Source organism: Cydia amplana, chromosome Z (genome assembly GCF_948474715.1).
Source record: "Cydia amplana chromosome Z, ilCydAmpl1.1, whole genome shotgun sequence".
NCBI classification, from domain to species: domain Eukaryota; kingdom Metazoa; phylum Arthropoda; class Insecta; order Lepidoptera; family Tortricidae; genus Cydia; species Cydia amplana.
The window spans coordinates 5317036-5341073 of NC_086096.1; the positions used below are offsets into that span (position 1 = coordinate 5317036).

Below are 24038 nucleotides of genomic sequence, written 5' to 3' on the forward strand. Positions count from 1 at the left end.
TTATAATTTGAGGTATTTTTTCTATTACGAGTACTTACATTTTTTTAGTGTAACATACAGTATAGTAACTAAACGAAAAGCAATTTCTCAGACCCGTTAATATTTAGGTCATACTAAGCAACTTTTACTATGGGACCAACCCCGAAATCTCGAGATTGACTCTCCCATAGGAAATTTCAACATCAGACCAACAAAATGTACCTATGAAACTTCCAATTTTTTTCCGCGTTTTCGGGGTTGGTCCCATAGTAAAAGTTGCTCAGTATGACCTAAACATTAACGGGTTTGAGTAATTGCTTTTAAGATAAGATAAGATAAGATAAAAGATTTTTATTCGTGACGTTCACAAAACATGTACGAACATGTACAGACAACAACAGCAAGAACAGAAGAGAACCATAAGTGTGCATCACGAAATGGACCCAACTCAGCATAATGCTAGCTATAAAGCCAGCGCTGGTCTTCCGTAGGGCCCACTCGGTGATGCCACGACAGATAACACAAAAAGATACATATTAAAACATTTGCAAAAGATACACAGAAGAAGTAATTAAGAAAACAGAGAATACAAAAATTTATCCTTTCTTCTTTTCGTTTAGTTACATACTGTATATGCTTCCATCAACTTGTATCACGTAAAACTCGCTGCAGTTTTGACTTAAGGCTATATGATGATTATACATTTATGTATGTATGTACCTATAGGTAATCTTTCCACTTTACCTTTAATTAAAATCTTCGACACAATGAATATACGAGAAAGACTTACCTACATCCTATGCAAGGGCCGACTGACATGATGTTATATGAAGTAAACATTTAGTTATACTTTTGTTAGCCGTATTATGCTTTACATCACTTTCATTGCAGCAACAGCAAAAGTAGGTAGCATAAAACGTTTCAGAACTCACCCTCCAAAATCAATCCTTTACGCATCCCTGCTATACGGAGCGTCAACAAGTACTGCCTCCCCCTCCCGTGGGGTGGGGGTAGATTCAACTGGTGCAATGCGCTGTCCCATCCCACTGCGTTGTTTTCGCCTTCGTACTAAGCTCTGCTTTCGATTTAAATTCGTGCTCAAATGAGAGTGTTTCTTTAGCGTTTTATTGTGATTGGTTGCGCTTAATTTCGTTTTTAAGCTTTTGTTATATGAATGCATCGTGGCTGGGATTGAAACTTTAATGTTCATCTCTCAACTCCCACGTGTGACGTCACCCATAAGCGTTCTGGCTCATATATGAGCCGTGGGATCTGACAAGTTAAGACGATTTAATTCATATATTTTAGTTATAGCTGCACCATTGCACTGCAATATTGTGAAGGCCGAAGCCGGTCTGGAGCGCACTTCACTAGATTTTAAGCATTTACTTACAAAATAGTTTTAAACTACACTTTATACTCGCAAGCGCAGTCTGGGTCTAGAGGGTCGACTGGGCGTGTTAATTCCACTAAGATATTTTAGTCCCACATTAAGCTCAGTAAGGCTTGTATTGTGGGTATTAGACGACGATATAAGTAATATAGTTAAATAGGTACCTCTATGAATAGAATAGAATAGTTTTTTATTCGTAAACACACAGACAAAAGACATACATAGAAATAACATAGTGAAAAATAAAGTGTCACGAAATGGCCCCATCTCAGCATGTTGCTGGCGACTTCCAGCGCTGATCTTCCGATGAAACCATCAAGTGAGAAATAATCACGGAAGGACTATGAACATTCATAACTACCGAAACAAATATTAGTGATAAGCACACACCTTTCCTGGCCTTCTGCTTCAACGGCAGGGTAACTACCGACTAAGCTAGCAGGCCGTCAACTACTAAGACCAATCGACTAAGAAATACTTAATTTAAGTTAAGTCCTTACCCTCACCCTGACGCAACATGGCATTTGTAGTGAAGCCATGCACGTCTTGAATAAATCACCAGGACTTAGCCTTCGCTAGCTATTCCATATATCTCATATGAATTTTAAATTTACGATCGGTTTATCGCTAGCTACAAGCTGAAATACTATATTTATGGTAAGCGTGGCGTTTGTAATGGTGCCGATCGGCAATTTGCCGCGACCGCAACTGCGTGCGTGGTATAATTTGCGATAAATTTCACAGGTCGCTTATCTCCCTGTTACCTTTAATGATGCTAATATTATCACACAAACGCTATTAACGAGTAGGCCTAGTCGATGTATCCGACCTGCTATGAAAATATAGTTCGGAAGTGCGATTAAAAGTTATACGCAAGTAGTGTATTAATGTATACGCAATGTAATTAAGATAACAAATCTTATCTTCTCTTCTCCTCATCTTTCTTCCTTCTTTCATCTTGTTCTGGTTCTATATCATTCGCTCGATTACTTAAAACTTACATATTTGGTGGAAGCACAAATCTACAATGAGAAATTGCCTTTCAAATATTAAAAGTGCGACCAAAATCTGAATGAATGGGAAATACGACCAAAATGTGAAGTGTCATTGGAAGTATAGAATCAAAAAATAATGTGTTGGTTTATTTGCCCTTGTTACGTTGGCGTTGTGTGCGTATATTTCAAGATATAACCACCGTATTTCCTGAATACAACGTTTTGTATTTTCCAGTCCGCTAACCTTACGGTTTGGTGCACTCGAGTGGCCGCTGGTTGCCGCTATCAAGCTCAAAAGTTGTTTGTAGTCTTCCTCTTTCGCACTTGCATATAGGTATGTCAGGGCTTCCCATTTGCACAATTATCTTTAAGCCTAAGCGTCACTCTAGCTAGACCACAGGTGACATATCAATATTAGATTTTGAGATTCGAATGCCGTTTCTGGCTTTCTTTAAGAAAAATTTTCTTAAACTATGACTTAAAAATTACTTTTCGAATCTTAAGTAGCAAGAACTGCCTCTGTGTAACAAAAACTCTTAATAAACATTTACTTAGGTAGGTAAATGTTTATTTTACTTTACTACAATGTGAACCATAGTTGAACTTTTTACAACTTTACGGCCTTCAGTGTCGAGATTAACCCTTCAACATTAACGCATACAAACCAATGTGAAAAGCGTAAAGGAATGGATTAAATAATAGCAGCCATGTGCCGCAAGAACACAGTAGTCTTTAGCAGCAAAGATACTATTTAAATAAAGACTGCTGTCTGCAACATTGGGATATAGGTACCTACTACGTTTATTTATTCGTAAGACTTTGTTCAAACTCCAAACTCGGTGGTGCGAAATCTGTGCAGTACGTATGATTTCCTTGTGATAATTAGTTTTGATGGAAAATAAATTACGGATAGATAATATTTTTATACGAGATTTCAGGGGACCGATTAGTCAGAGATGTGACAAGGGCAGCTACTATGTTGCTAATTTTATGATGGGTGGTGATATCAAGGCCAAATTGTCTGAATATAGATTTTAAAGTTACATATATCAAAAGGATCAAATGTCGATGCAAGGCATTGACGAAAAAATACAAAGTAATTGTCGCTGTGATGGCTCCATCTACTCCAACCGAGAATTCGGCTTTGCATGTAGCTTGATAGTGTTTATTAATTTACATGTCTCTAGTAGTAGACATCGCTCTGGTTACCCGCGCGCATCTGGTTGCGAGCCGGGCTGCGATGGCTGTCCGGGTGGCTGAATCCGTCTAGTGATGGGCTTTTTCTGACAATCTTACATTAGGAATAGTGGTAATTTACATGTTTCAATTTAGTTACGAGTATAGTGTCTCTATATAGGTAGGTAGAGGTAGGTGCCTATAGTCACCCGCGAGCTTTTCCAGCCGGTGATATGCTATTCTAATAGTACATAGCATGATAGTTGATAGCCTTTTTTTGCACACCTCAGTAAAAGATACAGATTCATGAAAATATATATACCTATACTGCCTGTATTTACGTCATCAAGGAATATTTAGGATTCTTTGCATAAATAATGCAAAGAATCCTTTGAATAAATAATATAAAGGGTTTTGTCAAGTTGAAAAACATGCATGTATTATAATACATTATCTGGATTACTTTATTGTCATAAGTACATTCGTATCGAAACAACTAAGTACAGCGTAAATCACCTTAAGTAGGTGATTTACGGATATCGTAAATAAAGATAAAAAAATGCCTTAGATCGTATAGGAAAATATATAAAATCTTACTTAATTATCGTATTATTAAAAACCTAATAACCATTTAGTGACGTTTTAAATACACGTTGTATTTAAAAGGTCACGAAAACGGTTCCGGTTAGCATTTTTCGAGGGCGTAAAGTTAAAAAGCAGCATATTACATGAAATTTAGATTTATCTATTTATTTTTCGTATTTAATATTTTATTTTCGCAAATCATTCCGGCACATCACTACTCGCATCTTCGAAATAGCAGTCCTCATAATTCAAATGTAAGGTAGGCAGCGAATATCGGGTGAAAAAAGCTGGAAAATTCTTTTAAATTAATAAAATCGCTTCATAAGTCCGGGATTTACCTGGAACAAATGTGCTTTTAATAAAATTATATGAATATTTTTTAAATCTATGTGGCTTCACTAAGATCTTCGTAATTCTAACCTTGCTTTTATTGAAGTATTAAATATACAAATATTTTATAACTAGGTTACCGAACCGACCCTTTCCGACCTAACTTTGTATCGGCTTTTGGCTACGGCTAGCTAAAAAGGCCGTGGTCCGCAAGGCACCTTTGTACCAAAAGCTGGTACAGCTACAATTTTGCACAACATTCATCATCACATGAATGATCCAGACGACGACATGGATCAGCACATGCATGATTCATATCGACGTCGTCGTCAGATCAGAGCCATCATAGTTCATAGTTAACTTACCTACCATTGAAGTGTTTATTATATGATTACTTGTAAGGTCCCAATCATTTGTATACTAGTAATTGGGTGCACAGAGATATTTTAGGGCATCATTTATTTTGCTCCCAAAAGTTAAAAACCGGCCAAGTGCGAGTCGGACTCGCGCACGGAGGGTTCCGCACCATCAACAAAAAATAGAGCAAAACAAGCAAAAAAAACAAGCAAAAAAACGGTCACCCATCCAAGTACTGACCCCGCCCGACGTTGCTTAACTTCGGTCAAAAATCACGTTTGTTGTATGGGAGTTTTTTGTACTTTAGTTATTTGTACAACAAGAGATCAAAGTTTGATATTTCTTCGAGTGCTTATTTTGAGTCCCGTGCAAGCGAAAGATTCTATAGTAGAATCTAATTTAGAATCTTGAGCGTAGTAAGGGACTCAAAAGCGCACGAGATGTAAATAACTTTGATCTCGTGTAGTTCATAAAACTTTTCACCTCAGCAGTGAGAACATTTAGACAACCCGAAAAATGTAATCCTTCTTCATCACTTACCTATTTAGTCATGTTTCTTAAGATATACTAACAATTAAGTATAATTACCACAATCAAACACAAAAACAAACAAACAAACGTAGTAAATTTCAGTAAAATAGGTAATATATGAAAACAACGACCATCAATTGATTGACATTTGAATCGGCAACTTTTTTTTTGTAAAAAAAAAACATTGTAAGATACGGTCCGAATTACGGATACTTACTATTTGTAAACTATTGTAGAAATTCTTAAAAGTACAATTATTTATTTTACGTGATATACTGTGTATTTTTTGAGTTCATTATTTTAATCGTACAATAAATTACGTAAAATATAGTGTTTTTATCAGTTTTTATCAAATCTGAAACTTTATTTTCATTAATTACATATTAAGAATTCATACTTGTATGTGTTTTGGAACGATGCGTTCTGACGTTTTTCGGGGGTCTATTATAAACCGTCAATATACCGTTGAATGTCGTTTGAAAATTTTTTTTTCTCTTTCTTTTTGCTAACGACGTGAAAGGGACAGAGATAATAAAATCCAAGTATTTCGAACTTGTATTAGACCCCGCATGTTGAAATGACATTTGAATATTAAGGTCACTTGAATGTCATTTTGTCTCACTCAGTGAGAAAAATGCGATTTTGCTCACTGTTTTTAAGTAGCAAAGTACCCTTGTTCGAGCTGCTGAGGTGAAAAAATCTTTATTTTATTCTGTTTTTAGTATGGACGGACAGCGGAGTCTTAGTAATAGGGTCCCGTTTTTACCCTTTGGGTACGGAACCCTAAAAACGAGCAATAACTCAAAAAGAAGATTATGAATCGCTTTATATGTAGGTTATATAAAAAGCAATAAACAATTCTACTAAGTATATACTCTCAATTAATAGCAACCAGCGTTTATATTAGGTTCTGATTTAATTTTTCGCAAACCTTGATCACAGCTATTTATTTACCGTACCTAAAATATTTCCTTTTCTTCGACTAAAGTTAGGAATAAATTCCTTTATGTAAGTAAAAATGAACAATATTATTTTAGCGGAAATGGAAAACATTTTTCTGTACATTATGAAACAAAAATAAAATAACCGAAAGCGATAAGTACTCGCAAACACAACATAAAACGGAGGTCAAACCGAGAACTTAACCTTTGAGTCGGACAAACGCTCCATCCAAGAAGCAATCGGGAAAGTGGTAACAAATAAGAATATCGAAGGAACATCCTTTTATGTTTCTTCCTTATTGTAGATTACAGTGTCCTTGTGGCAAAGGAACTAAAATATTCCGTGACTATAGAACAGACTTACTTATATACTATCTACAACTTATGTTTTTTATTATAAAACATGTATTAGTGCACAATCGTCTAAACAAGGAATAGCGAATTTTTAAATAATAAAATTTCAGTACATTAATTTTTCGGTTTGATTCTCAAACAAGACACTCAAAAGAAATTTGAAGGATTTACAATGTTACATACCTAGTGTATTCCGGATCACATTTAGAGATAAAATGTCATTTACTACCTAATTACCTACCTAACCCTTATATTATACCTAAGAACTGATGTAAAAAGTAATGAAATAAATGCATTTGTATTTGTATTTGTATTTACTTTTTCATCGTAACGCAGCTCATTATTTGGCGAAGCTCGTCCAATGTTTCAATGGGTTTTGAGTAGAGTCTGTCTTTGAGACAACCCAAGTAGAAGAAGTCCAGGGGGTTTAGGTCGGGCGAACGGGGTGGCCATTGTTTAGATTTTTTTTTTAATTTTGTACCTAGATTTCCTGGAGTATTATACCATTTTGGAATCTTGGTTAGTTACGTCAACTTTCTAAAATACTTGCCATAGTAGTGCCAGTACGTTTTTTGTATACACCACGATGAGTGAAAGTGGACTAAAAGTTAAAATTTTAGGGAAAAACTAACTTTGATTAATGTTTGTGTAAAAACTACATGTATTCTGGTATTTTTAAGGGTTGTTCTGGATAACAGTGCTACTTAGGTTGTCGATGCAAAAAAAACAGAAATATTTGTAAAGTTGTAGACATGGTCGTTAAAAATACCATTAGGGGTGTCGATTTTTTTTTGTACTTCCATAATAAATTGAGATATATTTTTTTGTATGTTTTTTCCTCGAGTAGTCATGAGCAGGTCCATCTTCTGGTGCCAGCTTATCGTTGAAGTATCGCTCAACTTATTGCTCAGTACCGAAAAAATCGCGGTCAGAAATTATTATTAGCTTAGGAAAAAATCGTACTTATAAAAAACACACAAAACCAATAATAACCTCACAATCACAATTCACAAGCCAATAATAACCTTGACATTGACACTGAAGTAGTGCCACGGGCGGGTTGTTCTTCGATTAGTAAATTGGAGTTACTGTCATGCATCAAAGCCACTGAAACATTATTTATTCAAGCGTTTTGCAATACTGAAGGCCGCTATGAAATTTTGTTGACTTTAAAGAAATCTTAACACGAACGAAAACAGAGCATCGTAACTTTAACCGTCGGTACTTAAATTAAAACATATTTATGTATATGTAGATCGCGTACCGTACCTAGTTATTAGGTTATCACTCATAAACAATTATATTGACAAGACTCACTACTTGAGTAGAGTTGAACCTAGAAAAGTCTGCAACGATTTTGATAGCACACGCAGTACAACTGTTATTTTAAACGTCAGACTTCTATGAAATTATCACATATAAATAACACTTGCACTGCCTGTCCTACCAAAATCGTTGCAGACTTATCTTGCTCTAACTCTAGGTAAATACTTAAGTAACACGTGTCTCATTTAAAATCGTACTTTTCCATTGGTGGTGACAGATGTACGAGGGCAGTTAGTACCACAGTTAACTGACAGTTCGTAAACCTAATTACAAAAGGCATAAGGTCCACCAATGGACAGTTAAGAGTGTTTATAATACAACGAGTGTTGACGGAGAGAAAATGGAATAGAAAGAAAACGTATATTTTCAAGAACTTTTACTTTTACATTACCTACTGTATCTGGGCCATTTTATTTAAAGTTGTTCCCTACACTTTTTTTTCTAAATTGGGATTTTTTATGTTATTTCTACTCAGAATCATGAGCTCTTTTGATCCTAATAGGAGAAAAAAAGTGTCACAAGATTTCCATACATTTTTCGATCTATCTATTCCAAAACCGCCATACAAAGTCTATGAAAAAATGGTAACGGAATGGGAAAAAAAATTGGAACACTTTTTCTCGTATTAGGATAGAAATAGCTCGTGGATTCTGAGTAGAAATAACATATACATTCACAAATTAAAAAAAAGTGTAGGGGACAACTTCAAATATAATGGCCCATCTAGAGACTTATAGACTTATTGACACAAACTCATTATTCCCTTCGCCGCCCCAATAGTTCAGCGAACGCTAAAATCGATTGCGCTTAAGGAAATTCCCGACTCGATAAGAAGCGAGAATAGGTATCTCCTCAAAGTTAATTATTCACACAGTGGGCTTAACTCTTCGGAAGTTGTCGGCGTGGTTCTCGCCACCTCAACAGCGATGTTTCAAACGCTACTTATACTTTAAAATTAAACGCGCATTTGTATCTGACTGCCAACTAGACACTACTATAGGTATAAATTACAAACTAAAATAACACATTCAGTGAAATTAAATAACACATTCAAACCTTTGTTTATAGATGAGTGGCTGAGGTCAAGACGGGGTTTAATGCTATCTGGACTTATTATTTGCCAGCGCAGAGTAAAATTTAAATGAACTTAAATAAATACGAGTATGCTTGGTACAGGGCATGCTACGCGCTACAGCGTGCTACGTCGTAGCAATTTAATGATTTACACATTCGAAACATGCACAAACGGCGGCTGTAGATATTGTCAACATTTTCTCACAGAACTCAAAAAGCATGTTATGCAAAAAACATCAAACTGTTATTGACTGGCACTTCATAAAGCATAAAGCTCTTAGGTGCTTTCAAAGTGAAAGCTTGGAACGGGGCCGAAAGGCTGTCTTGGCGCATTTCTGTGCCACGCTACACTGAAACACTGAGCAGCGTTAAAACATTGTGCGGGAACACGAATTAATAGAGTCTGTGCGGAAAGAGAAGAGTCGTAGAATGTATTGGATCCCATTCATTTCATGACTCTTCTCTTTCCGCACAGACCTTAGTTTTGTGTAGGTTGGGTGTGGGTCGGTTTGTACCAAATTTCAAAGAATACAAATCTTAACCAAACTTCAATTTTACCTTTGAAACGATGTATCGTGTTTTCCAATAAATCCAAATTTTTCCCATAAAACATCTTTTAAAATATAAGTCCACTCCACTCCACCTGACCATGGCCAAGGCCGTTCCATATGGTATTTCAACGGCGTTGTGGAACAGTGTAAAAGCGGCTTAATGAAATTTGTCTACTTCGTCTAAATCTTGTTGTCAACCTGAGGTTTTATCAGCCAATTCAATATTTCATTTCTCAGGTGTGTTATTTAACTTATTTATTAACCAAGTTCTATTTCACAAAAGGCTGTGCAGTTTTATTAGATTTCAGTTTAGTTTGTAATAGTTACAAAACTTTAAAATCACTTCAACTCAATCAGTATCATGGGTTGGTAAATATAACACATACATATGTATTTATAATAATTCTATAAAAGCCTAACGGCTATCGTAACCAATACAATTATACTAAAAGTTAGTGCTCTAATTAAGTACATACCAATGGTACTTATTAGTATTTTATTTAAGAGTTAGTACGTTTTATTAAGCTTCCGGGTCTGTTTTTGTATACGCCACCCCATTTTCAAAGATATATGTAGATAGCACATGTTGTCGCGATGTCACTCCTTAGTTTTAATTCCATATTGTTCCTTGAGGTCGTATTACCTCAAGGAACAAGATGGAATGGTATTACCCTTCCGGGAGAAACATAAGTAATCTCTGAAATCGATAATACTTTACCATTGCAATCTCTTTCATAAGTTTTATAACGATATAAAATATTACATCTTTTCGACGTCCAACTTATAGTTTTCTACTTCAAAATAGACACACGTTTCTACGTTATATTGAATGTGGGGTATTGGTACTGCTTCCCAGTACGTATAAAAGAGATCAGAGTAATTTATTATTCCTGTTTTTTTACATAAGCTCACTTACAAGGGGTGCTTAATAAAATCAAAGAAGCTGGAAAAAACTCTGTGGATGGCATTGTTCAATGGTTACAGGAGTGTAAGTTTCCTCTAGCTAGAATCTGTTGCATGTGATCTATAAGTATTATTGCGAACTATCGTATTAAATGTACATTTTCTTATTATTGCGGCTCTAACTTACTATGGATCAACTGACGTCAAATTAGGCTGTTGGAAATTGGAAAAGTACCTACTTAATTGTAATCCCCCAATAAAATTGTTATAAGAGTTAACTGACCCAAAAGCTGTTATAATACTAAAATGACACTATATTTTTTAGCTAAAATAATCGACAAAGCCAAAGAAAATTAAGAGAAAGTCAGTTCATATTTCGCAGACGCATCCAACAAGATCGATATATCCGCCGATAAGTTCAAAGAGGTCGTCGGTACAATAGCTTCGGATCAGAAGAAGAGTGTCGAAGATCTAGCGAAAGACTTGGAGTAGTATGTGGGTGCGTTGGGGGCCGCGGTCCAGGCGGGCGCTAGTGCAGCACTGGGCGCCTTGGGGATTAAATAGTGACAAGTTATTAAACTGTTTAAACAGAAATAAATCTCTAGAAAAATTATAACCTTGTTTTGTTGGTTCGTAATAACTAAGGCGAATAAACCTGTGGACTAAACAATACAGAATGCTGCTGAGGCGCAGTGACTTCATATTTCTGATTGACGTATTTATTTCTGCAGTAACTACACTCCGGCCACGCCTAGTTTTCACCATATACTAACATATAATAACATAATATCTGGGAGGCCGAGCTTTGCTCGGAAAACATATAAAAACTCAAAATTTGCCGTTTCCGAGATCCCCGAAATATATATATATATATAAATATATAAATAAACAAGAATTGCTCGTTTAAAGGTACTAGATATAAATAAACAAGAATTGCTAGTTTAAAGGTATTAGATACAAGAATAATTGTTCGTTGTACTGTCCCCTGGGCAGTGACAATGAATATTTTATTTATTTTAAAGGTGTGACCAAATTGTCGTTCTGTAGTTTTCATGTTTCGAAGAGTGTACCTTTATAATGTATAATGGCTTTATTTGGTCGGTGACGGAGTGGGTTTATATTTCCAGACGTTTCGGACAAATGTTTTGACGTGACGATTGTCAACCTAAAATCCTGTTAAAAGAATTATTATACTACATATTTGTACAAAAAACTTGAACAACTTTTACTATTCAGAATAAAGCTGCATAATAGTTTGTAAACATATACTTAATCGTTAGCTCCGTTGATATTTGGAGGAACTCTAAGTACCATGGGTTAGTATAGTTGAAATCTAATAATTCCGATAATTTATATTTACTATTTCTCGTGATTATTTCTACGTGGCTACGACTTTACACGCCCGTCAAATACATTTTCAGCAAGCTTGTGGGCTAATTTATACAAATGCAGCACGCCAGCCTGCCATATGACTAGATGATGAGTCTACACGGTGTAGTGTAGCAGGGTCCACGAACAAGCGAGTGCGTGTAAATGTGCAATTCGGCTCTTGGTTGCGTCACATTGAACTCTGTATATTCCTAAATTAAGTATAACTAAGTATATTTTCAAAAGAATACATAACAGAAATTGTCAGAGGTCTCCGCACTAGGCTAAGCCTGTATCGCGGGGAACCAGTTACAGTTTAAATTATAGATCTAACTTACACAATCGAGCCCAATAATATGTTTTGATATACATAATTCATATAATACTTATATGTAAGAATAAATATATATATATCGTGGAGTTATAAGAATTAAGAGGAAAGAGGACGACTGCTTTTCCATACAAATGTAGTCCTCATTTTTTGCTCTGGATATGGACATTACAGATAAATTACACAATTTAATGTATATTAACCATAGCTATATCTCTTCCTTTGATGTTTTTCGATTTTAAATACATATATTATGATTTATGAGAGTTAGATGCTTTTGAAAAGTTGTATGGAGTTTGATTTCCACTTCTAAATCGTATAATACCTAATTAAAAAATCTAATAAATGCAACCCCTTCGTTGACTATATACAATAGAACAGACATAGTTGTGATTTGTATACAACAAACTGTACGAAAATATTTTCAATAATGTCAATAGCCAGGGAGGAAAATGGGACTACGCTTGTAAAGACAAGCGCTCGTCCAGTAATAAGACAGCAGATATATTTAAGTAGGTACTTACTAAAAATTATTATTTTGTTTATTTATTAACAGGCGATTTGCAAGCAACTTATGATCAAATTAAGAAAGCTGGAAAAAATAGCGTAGATGGCATAGTAAAGTGGCTGCAGGATTGTAAGTTCACAGAAGGTATTTTATAAATATAGAAGTAGATGTAAGTAATATTTTAGTGTAACCTATAGTTCTTAGTTTGGTTGAAATATGTATAAATTAGATTTCATAAAAAAGCTTAAGTACCTACTCTCTTAACTTCTAACAACCGATTTGTATTTGGAGACATAATTTTGGTATACATTATACACGCTCCTCATAACGTATTTGGGAATACAATTATGATATCTATTCGATTTGAATCTTAATAAATTCTTGCACAAATTAAACGAGCACATAGATGCATACAGACCCGCTGTGACTGTCAGATCTTGTAGCTTCTGGAATTATGTCACACTTTAAAGCAAACAAATTTTTGTTTGGTCAGATTGCCATCGTATTATAGTGTTAGGTATTTACTTATTTAGATAAACGAATGACGAGTGTTCTCGAGGAAGCAAGCACCGAGAAATATTTCTCAAAGATGTACTCGAAATTACTCTGTAAGTCGTTGCAAAGTATGAACGCTCCTGTAACGACGTTTATCTAACCCTGTAGTGTATTAACGACCTGTCACGTACTTACCTTAAAATGGGGTGAGTAGGGTTCGCGGGGAGAGTTGGGTTATGAATGGGGGGTGATATGGGGTTTTAAGGCTACTGCTACAAAAATAATGTATTCCAATTTAAAATGGAGCTATAGTAACACTTATAATAAAAAAATCGTTCCAACAATCTTCCAAAATCGCCTTTGTATGAAATCCCATCTCACCCCAATTACGACGGACTACGGGGTGAGGTGGGATTTCCTGTTTATCGTCAAAGTTATGAAATGGACCTACCCAAAATAAAATAAAAACTAAAATACAAACGTCCGGAACACTTATTATATACACCATTCAGTTTGCATATGTAAAAATAAAATGTTATCGAGGTTTGAATGTCAGTTTTGCCCCTACCCACCCCATTTTACGGTACTACTTTATTTAATATATTAAAGGACGGGCGTTTATCTTTTAGCTCAAATCATCGACAAAGCGAAAGAAAGTGAGGACAAAGTACGATCATATTTCGATGACGCCGCCGACAAGACTGAAATAACCGCCGAAAAGTTCAAAGAGGCTGTGGGTAAAATAGCCAATGAACAGAAGAAGAATGTTAAAGACATTTCCAAGTGCTTGGCGGAGTATGGGAGTACGTTGCTGAATGCTTTAAAAGCGGGCGCGCAAGCGGGGGCTAGCGCGTTCAAAGAAACGATGGACAAAAAATAGCGTCGAACCATATTTATTTCGTATTTTGAAAATATTATAATTCTAATAAATATTTGATAAACAATTCTAGTTACTTGGGTCTTGTCTTGGTACATTTTATACTCCTAATAGGTATATCTGAGAAGTATCGTATGGAAATGATCTACTGACTTCTCGTTCTGACATTCTAATGCTTTTCTATTGGCGTATTTGATTACTTATTTACGATTTTCACTTAGTTACGCTCCCAAAGGTTCTCCACTTTGCCAGTCGAACATCAAGTTTATGTACAATAAAGTTTAAAGTAATACAACGAATAAATAGATAAACGCTGAGCATGATTAATAATAGGAACAATCAGCAAACAGAAATATAAAAGAAGGATTATCCTCTTCTGACTTTATCCTTTACCATTCGTCTACTTATAGACAAAAGCAACAAGCTGAGGGGCTACCGCGAAAACCAAATTTCGCAAATTGTGGACATTTTTCTCTCTAATTACGCCTTCATTGGAGTAAAAGAGAAAGATCCCCGCAATTTGCGAAATTCGGTTTTCGCGGTAGCCCCTCAGAATAGCCAACCTGTATTTGGCAACTCATCATTTAACAAGCCTTGTCTGTCGATTCGCCGAGTTAGGTCGCATGCGATTTTAGTTACATTTCGGACTATTGGTTACGTCCAATTCAGCAGACCGATCAAAACCCGCAATGTAATGAAACTCGCATGCTAGTTCTCGCATCGTTTAAATGGGCCCTTATCTACCGGAGCTCGACGCAACGATCATCCGAAACAGCGCGTTCATTAAAATTTCAAAGTGGCAATTAATTGCATTGTTCGATTACGCAGGCACGGCATCTAGTGCTGTGTGATACTCGATCTTGTGCCGTGTTAGAGTTCAAAATCTTACAAATTATTGTTGTAGACTTGCATTGATCTCTTCTGGAAGTTATTTCTATACATGTAAGGATTCTTCCCAAGAACCTCCTAGCCTATAGCCGCCCAGAGACCTATAAAAAGGTCTCCTGTTCCATTCTAATTTGAATCTTTGTTTTGACAAATCAAAATTGCATTTTTGGCAAGTTTTGACGAGTGGGCGGCTAAGAGCTAGAGTATTTTTTTAATTCCATAAAAAAAGTTAATCAGTTGTTTATAATAAAACATAAAATTAATTGAATTTACATGGCCTACAAAATGGCGAGAATACGGTAAACAATTGAATGAACTTACGGCAAACTATGAAAATGTTGTTCAATAAACATGTTCAACAACACGGAATTAATGCATAAATGTAAAATCCACATATTTTTATTAATCTTTTGTAAATATGGTTGGGTTTTTAAAAGGTAATTTTTTTTCATTACCATATGTATATTCAACACTTAATTAATTTGTTATGCTATAACGAAAAATCATTTTTTATGTGCGGCGTAAATAACTAAAAACTGTGACTTCACAGGCCGCGCTTTTGTATGGGGCGTTTTTACTCGCATTATTTTTGTAATTTGAATGTTTCTGCACGTTTTTTTGAAAACAATGCAATATCACAGGAAGTAGAATTGATTGACATCTTACTAACCCATCTATGTAATTGCTGTTACGTCGGACCGACCAGGTGGCCCAGGATTATATGAATAATATATATGTAATCGTAAAACGTTAGTTCCTTCCCATATACGAGTACTAAACCGAATTAAACCGATTGTTATTAACTTTGGATAACGGTTATAAAAACCCTCAATATGTTCAGAGGCTATGTACACGTTGTGTACAGCATGTAGTATCCTGGTCTTTGTTCGGCGCCCGCCCAGCCTTAATTAATCGAATGCTGCACCCGCCGAGGCGCACCATTCGATTTATCCACGCCGCGAACCAACAAGTTGTTAAATCGATTTTCTGGCTATTGCCGAATCGGCGGGGGCCGATTCTGATTTACCAGTGTTTATTTTTATACGATCTTGCAACGCGATGCTGCATCAATCGGGTGCTGTGTCTTAAGATTTCACGCTCTCACTTTTTGCTGCGCGTGAGATGCCTGATGGCATGACTAAAGGTCGTATCGAAATAAAAAGTAAATTATATTTAACTGTTATAAGCCTCAGCACAGAATCGGCCTCGTAGTGTTGGAACGTTGCTATGATTGAAACGGTCTGCTAATAGAGCTATCTGATACATTGCAGACTCGAATAGGTTTCAGTTTGACAGACAGCGTCCAATAGGCATATCTCGATGGCACTCGCAAACAGACGTAAACGTTTTCAAATTTACCTCGAGTTGACCGACCCGGTGCAGTTACGATATTAAATTTTCCATATGAATCTCATGGCCAGAAGCGGCATTCAAATATTGAAAAATTTGGTCTTGATTTGACTTTACTCGTTCGCAACAATATATACCTCACAATATGTATAACATTGTGATAACATATATTGGGACCAGCTAAATGCAATTCTTGTATAAAATCGAGGTTTACTACTTTAGGCCTTCAGATAGGTTATTAATATATGTATTTTTCTATGCTTGCTACTCGTTAGGGTTCAATTTCTCATACCCGACCAACCATGCACGGAAAAAATGCAGTCGTGATTAATTGTTATGAAATTTAAAATTGACTGTGAGATTCCTATTTCAAGTTGTATAAAATTACTACCTAATTATCATATTATTATTCCTTTTCGCTGTTCTTACCAAATACCAACGCTGTTCGTACCAAAATACGCTGTCCTTTTTGAAGTGAAAACTTCTTTAGCAGCGCTGGGCACTTTTTGAGGTGGGGAAAAAATGATAAACTCGAGACAGCGTAAGGCGATCACGTGACCATAAGGGGCGTAAGGTTTAGATGGCAACTCATAATTTAGATGGCATTTAAATTAATAAAGAAAAACTCAATGTTACTTGACATTTATGTTGCGGACTCCTTTTCAAGACTCTTTACCTATGTTCAAATAATTTGACGTTGTTATGGCAGTATGTAAATGAGCGTTTTCCAAAAAAAGTGTACATTTCATTCATGTCTTCAAAATATTGACTTCTTGGGCTCATTTTACTCGGAATCATTTGTACATTCACGCCTCATACATGAAAAAATGTGTCCCAAAATTTTGTATGAAAAATGTATTTCCCAGTGCGTCACGTTCATACAAATATAAAAAGAATTTCATACAAGAATGTGACGATCTGGAAAGGAAATCTTTGGACACATTTTTTTTATGTATGAGGCGTAAATGTACAAATGATTCTGAGTAAAATGAGCCCAAGAAGTCAATATTTTGAAGACATGAATGAAATGTACACTTTTTTTAGAAAACGCTCAAATACATGTCAATGAAAAAGTGTGATCTTATTTGAGAATGATAATAATATACGAGTATAATAAATAAATAGAATACCTCCGCTAAACGTATGTATCGTGTTACCGGGTGTCGGTAACATAGTGAGGTGAGTTTTCACTTCTATGGGCACTCCCGGAATGCAACCGTTGTTGCTTGTTATTTGTACAGTAAGCGTGAAAATAAGCGGAACAGAGTATTCGTCAGAAATACTCTCTAATACGTAGTTTAACAAAAGGAGATATGTGTACATTGTGTATCTACCCATTATTACAAGAAATACTTTTGAACGTGAACTGTAGAAATATGTCTATTTGGAAAGGAATCCCAGGGTAGCAGATCCCTTCTATTGATGCTGACTGTAGTACGTCTTGTAAAGCTGTCTTAGCTTTATCGGCGTTGAAATTAAATTACCTTGCCTTGCTTGCAAATATAAGATTGCTAAATTGGTACCCACACTGAAAAAGGAAACGAAATAACCACGCGAAATTCGAATTCGCGAAAGATTCGGCAGTAAATATGCTAAGATCAATAGCGTTAAATTCAAAGAATTATTTCCTAGTCCGTTTAATTCAGATTAGAAATTTTATAACCTCAAAGGTAGTGGTATATTTTTTCTTCCAAAATAAATCTAACTATGCACCGAATTACATAATAGTGTCGTTTACATATTATTGTACCGAAATATTACCTAGATATACCCTAACATTTCGGAAGAACAGGTAATCTTGTATGTACCATCACGCTCCGCGATTGTTACGCCATTTAGGGTTCTAGCCAAATTGCACATTCCATAGCGTAAGTATGGAACAACTAATTTAGCTAGGACCCTAAATGGCGTAACATTCCCGTGTGCGACCTACATTAGTGGCTTAGACGGACTCTAAAATTGTCTCGTTGAAGTTGAGATCAAGACTTCGTTAACAAAACGTTGCAATTCTGTACCTTGACTTCTTGGTCACACTTTTTAGTCGCAGTGCACCGCCCGCATTAGATATACGCTGGTAGCTATTCGTTGCATTCTTGGAGACATTTCTCGAGCCGTCTGTTAACAATCTGATGTGTGTCAAGGCGAAGTCGGGGCCACTTCCTGAGATACGAAGGTACAATGGCGCTTCCTTACAATAGAACTGGGAGACCGAGATATATGTGGGAATAAAAGCGCTTGTGAGGCGAAATTCTTTATAATACAGGTACAAAGTAGCTTTTTGTTTTAGGGATGACATTTTGAGCTGCATAACTTTAGGCTATTCCAGACAGTTTTTGGTTAAACTGGACTTTAATAGAAATCACAAAATGTAAACAAATAGGTACCTACAGCTATGTTGGCCAGTTGATTGACAAAAAACCTATATTTTAACGGTGTTTTATTGAACTGAAATATGAACAGGCGGCCTAACCAAGGTGACAATCTATCGCTTCGCCATCGAATCGCTTTGTGTCTCTCTATCACTATTCCATATTAGTGTGACAGTGACAGTTGCGTTTCGATCGCTACGGAGCGTAAGGGATTGGCACGTTGGCTACGCGGCCTGGTACAGATATTTTAAGTTAAAGGTTATTGCTGGGCGCCTAGCCAAGGTGACAATTGTTTGCGCTACGATAACGAAACGCTTTGTGTCTCTCTATTCATAATAGTGAGACAGTGACAGTTGCGTTTGTTTCGCTATGGAGCATAAACAATTGGCATGTTGGCTACGCACCCAGATGGGACTAAATTCGTTTTTTTTGTACAAAATAATGCATGAATATCGAACTATCGAAATGATTCTTTCGTATAGCTGATGATGACACATGTTGAATTTTATAACAAAATCTACTAAAATAGCAAATGAGCAATTTATCACAATATTGTGGAATTTAAAAAAGTATATGGAAATAATAATACAACACCTGAAAGTTTCAAAATTTAAGTTTTTTTTTCACATTTAAATACGAAATAAGTAAGGATACCATTCGATTCCTCACATTTTATCAAAAAAAAGATTGTATAGCAACTATATACATAAACGCAATATTTCACCGACAAAAATGCAATTTTCTTGTTTTGTTCATACTTCAAGATGCGATCTCAGTGACCTTGACGTCACGTTCATATAGCGTTTTGTTCGGGGCGTGTTCGCGAGTGAAGTACGACTGTCGGACTTTGACTATCATATCTGACTTTTGCATTGCTTTAATGCAATGGGTCCCATATAGACATTTGATCCTAAAAACAAACCTGATTGATTGATATCATAAATAAAAATTTGTCATCTAGCCTATTGAATTGATGTCCGCGAATGTGTTGCTGACAAAACATTCGAAACATCGTCCCGCCGGGCGCCGTCATGAATTTTAATTATTTTACGTTAATTAAAATGTTCAATCAGTATATTTATACGAAAATCCGAGATTCCAGAGGTATCATTTCGGCCACGTACCAAGCCCAGGACGGGAGATAGGTACGTAAAGGCCGAACTACACGTTACCAGAAGCGTTATGTAATACGCTTCCGTTGTAATCTATGGAAAAATATGGCAGCTGACACATTGCTTGCGTTGAATACCTGTAGCGTATATTAGAAATGTATTATGCGAAATAAAAACCCATTACATATTTTCACACTATTTCGTTTTGAAATATAGGCATTTTGGTAATGTGTAAAACGAAATGCAGGTGTAATGAAACCAAAACATCTTCAGCGACGTCCCATTTGCACTGCGGAAATCATGCGGAAGCCGCATCGGTATGATGTCCGTCTAACTGGCTTACCCAAGCTCACACAACCACAAAACCACCCAACTAATAGTCCAATACTAGTTGTAGTATCCACAAGCCCTATACATACCTAATTAAGCATATGAGACTTCAGGTTGCTGGTGCGCGGAGGGTAAGACCTTCCTTCGCGAGCTGGGTCGTCGCCTGAGCGAAAGGGGCCTTGACCCCCGCTCCGGGTTCTTCCTGATGCAAAGGCTGTCCATCGCAATACAACGCGGCAACGCAGCGAGCGTGATGGGCACCTTTGCGTCAGGGACAGCCCGGGACGGGTTTTAGTAAGTATTTATTTTTTATATTTTTAGTTTGTATTTATATTTAAGTTTTTGCAATAAATGCCGTTTATTAAGCATATGGTCTACAAGTTCAATACGTAATTAAATATCGTCGCATCGTTCTTTTTGGATTTGACTGAGTTATACCTTATTTATGAAAATACTAGTATTTCGCTACCAAATTTCACACAAAAAAAAAATACCTATAGGGTATTATGAATTCTTTTTCTCTCGGTATATATTTTATAACTTCAGTACAGATTCAGACGTTTAACCTTGGTCTACATGGGCTACATAGGTAGTTAAAAGATACAAGAATTTATATAAGTGCATAATTAAATTAGCAACACTCATTATATTTAGTTAGGTATGTGTAGTGAATTCTTAAACTAAAAAAAACCTCGTTATAAAATACACATGTCTTAATAAGTACTTCGAAAAAACATTCCATGAAATATCTGTAGGTACTCAGACAATGAAAATAGTCTGCTAGTTATCTTTGCAATCAAGTCACAGAGGAGCTCTGATCAAATACTTCGGGGAACGTATTATTATTGCGGGATAGGGCTTGATATACAATATGCGCAGTTATAGAGTAAGATTATTTGTAGGAGGATACTTAGGGGCCTTTCTCATTGGGCGTTTTAGTCGCAGGACTAAACGCCTTGTGAAAACGTTTCTAAGGCGTTTATAGACAGGTGTAGCTTAATGATCGGTAGGTCTGGGTGTGTCCTTAAGATCGGCCACAGGTCGCGCCACAGGTTGCCGTCACTTGTAGCCAATCCTGTAACCTGTAGCGCGGACGCGGGCTATGTTCAATTGTGCACGGTCAACTCAAAGAACTTAAACTTGAGGTCTACTAGGGACCTAGCGAAGATGACAATCGTACATCGACAAACGCAGAGAAAATGAATAGAAAAAAGGTATCGGGATGCCAGATGCCACGAAAAGTCACGTGACTATTTCCATACATTATTTCGATTTCGATTGGCATTTTCTATCAACAATTGTCATCTTGTCTGGGTCCCCAGGGAGCAAGCCAAAATCGTTTATTCACAAATGCCAATAATAAATTAATGTATGTTGTTCACTGCCCTTAAACGTTTCAGAAAACTTAAAGGAAGTATGAATTTAAATTGTATCGTTTGTCGACAGGCTACACCGAGGAGCAGCCTTCCTCGCAGTTCACCGCGCGGCTGCCGAGCGAGGTGAGCGCCACGGCCGACACCTCCCCGCCGCTCTCCTACGCCCTTCTGCAACTGTCCGCCTCCCCCGAGCCCTTCCTCCACGTGCAGCTTCAGTCTTCTTCTCCTCCCCCGCCACCGGCGAGCGGCAAGTCCATCTCCATGTGCTACACGAGCACGGGCGCTCTACTCTCTCTCCCGCCCAAAAAGAAGGACATCTACCGCCCCTATTGCCTCGAGAACCGCGCCGCACATCTCCATCGCGCGGAAGAAGACCTCAACGCGGCCCACGCCATCCTCGACCTCAGCCAACACGCAGTATTCCTCACCACACCACCCCGGGTCGACCCCGCGCCCCCAGAGCCGCCGCCGCCACCACCGCCGCCTCCTGAGCCCGTAGCTGCGGAACAGAGCCCCGAAAGACCACGAGAAACCGTCGCGTACACCTACGACGCCTTTTTTGTCAGCGACGGCCGATCAAAACGACGAAACTATGTAAATTCGCCCGTCGAACCGCCACCACCACCCGAACCGAAGTCCAAGTACACCTGCAGTGAATGCGGAAAACGGTACGCGACTTCCTCGAACCTGTCGCGACACAAGCAGACACACCGCAGTCTTGACTCGGTATCGGCGAAGCGCTGCGGCGAGTGCGGCAAGGCTTACGTTTCCATGCCGGCGCTGGCGATGCACGTGCTAACGCACCAGCTGTCGCATGTATGTGGCGTGTGCGGGAAGCTGTTCTCGCGGCCGTGGCTGCTGCAGGGGCACCTGCGCTCGCACACGGGCGAGAAGCCGTACGGCTGCGCGCACTGCGGCAAGGCGTTCGCGGACCGCTCCAACCTCCGCGCGCACATGCAGACGCACTCGTCCGATAAGAACTTTGAGTGCTCGCGCTGCCACAAGACGTTCGCACTGAAGAGCTACCTCAACAAGCACCAGGAGTCGGCGTGCGTGCGCGACGACGATTCCCCGCAGCCCGAGCCCGCCGAGTCGGGCTAGCGCACGCGCACACGCAACTAGGGACCGTAACCGCCGTATGGTTTACAACTAAACATAAAGTATTAATATGAATTTAGATAATAGCGTAATATAAATTTACAAATTTTTAAACTAGGAGCGAGCGTTCGGCGTCCCGCTCGTGACCTGTAGCCTCCGGAACTCGGCACTCGTGTATTAAATAAGAATTTTGGTTGTGCTGCAACGTAAACAAGAGCAATATAAAAGCAATATTTTGTGGATCGTCCCGACAGCGGAAGATAGTTTAGTCGTATTTTGATTTACTTAGTACGAATGAATGAGTGTGTAGGTGGCGAGTGTGGGGCCGCGTCGAGGAGGCGCGGGGAGGCGGCGCCGGCGCCGCGACACTCGAGCAACGTTTCGCAAACAACGAATAACGTACGACCCCGTAGGCCGCCCCGCGGCAGTAGGCCGTAGCGTCAGACGTCCCGATACGTTAAACATTTACCTATATGTATGTACTCGTCGATAAATATACCCTTATATACATAGTATTGAAATATGGATGAAACTAATATCTTTTGTAGGTGATTTTTACAACCGCTACGTAGGTTAGAGATAGGGTGTAAGTTAGCCGAGGAGTCGACGGAGCAAGGAGAACGTCTCCGTCTCGGGTGCCGGGGACTGTCAGAACCGAGTACACAGGATCAGACATGAACCGACACTGAGCTGTACACGCCACTGACAGTTCGTCCGGTTGTCCCTCGGTATGAAACTTGCCAAAACTTTCCGTCCGAAGGCGCTCATGTGCCGCGCCCGGCCGCGGCAGTGCCTTAGCGGCGACACGTCGCACCGCTCCACCGCTCCCCGACTGTCCCGGAGGGCAAACGCTCCTAGAATCCCTGACCTTTAACTTATACTATATATAACTTATACTAGTAATGATGGGTCCATGATGCGTTGTAACCAACAGAGCGTGCAAATTAACATACGATCTAACACTTCGCTAAGGACAAAAAAGCTTTGAATGGCTATTGACCAATCACTTTTCATATACTGATTATCATTTTAGTGAACGGCGGCCCTTGATATAACAAATAGGTATATATTTTAGCTTCATAATTGATTGCCGACCTTCTATTGTTGTAGCATGAACTGTAATTAGCAAATAAATTTGCCAAACTCAATCTGTTAAACCAATTTGGCCATGATTGGCGTAAATAATGAACAAGCTAAAGGTAAATTAATCACTGCGCCCGACTGCGTGTCTATCAGACAATTAGTGTTGCCATAATGTATTTATACTCGTATATGAAGCAGTACTTGCCTAACTATATACATATTATCTACTAGGTATAGCATCGCAAATACCAGTACCTACACATTTAATAACTTTAGCCTTCCGTAATCTATACGCTATACATATATATTTATAATATTTATGACTTACTGAAAACAAAAAAAATATATAGGATCCATT

General features: G+C 37.8%; 2 protein-coding genes across 2 annotated transcripts in view; both read left to right on the forward strand.

The window, feature by feature from the left end:
* Positions 1–23424, forward strand: part of LOC134660910 (transcriptional repressor scratch 2-like) — a 49797-nt gene extending 26373 nt beyond the window's left edge. The window contains exon 2 of the mRNA XM_063516786.1: positions 21570–23424. Within this exon, the coding sequence (XP_063372856.1) occupies positions 21570–22600 (1031 nt within the window). The 3' untranslated portion in view covers positions 22601–23424. The remainder of the gene's footprint in view (positions 1–21569) is intronic.
* On the forward strand, positions 11808–14087 carry LOC134661581 (uncharacterized). Its single transcript, XM_063517709.1, has 3 exons — positions 11808–11811; positions 12751–12831; positions 13827–14087. The coding sequence occupies exons 1-3, from the start codon at positions 11808–11810 to the stop codon at positions 14075–14077; spliced, it is 336 nt and encodes a 111-aa protein (XP_063373779.1). The 3' UTR covers positions 14078–14087.
* Positions 23425–24038: the final 614 nt, after the last annotated feature.

What these genes read in the sequence shown, in the direction of transcription:
- LOC134661581 (XM_063517709.1), top strand. An exon ending in AGTAAAGTGGCTGCAGGATT is followed by an intron (nt 12,832 to 13,826) that starts GTAAGTTCACAG and finishes TTTATCTTTTAG; the next exon opens with CTCAAATCATCGACAAAGCG.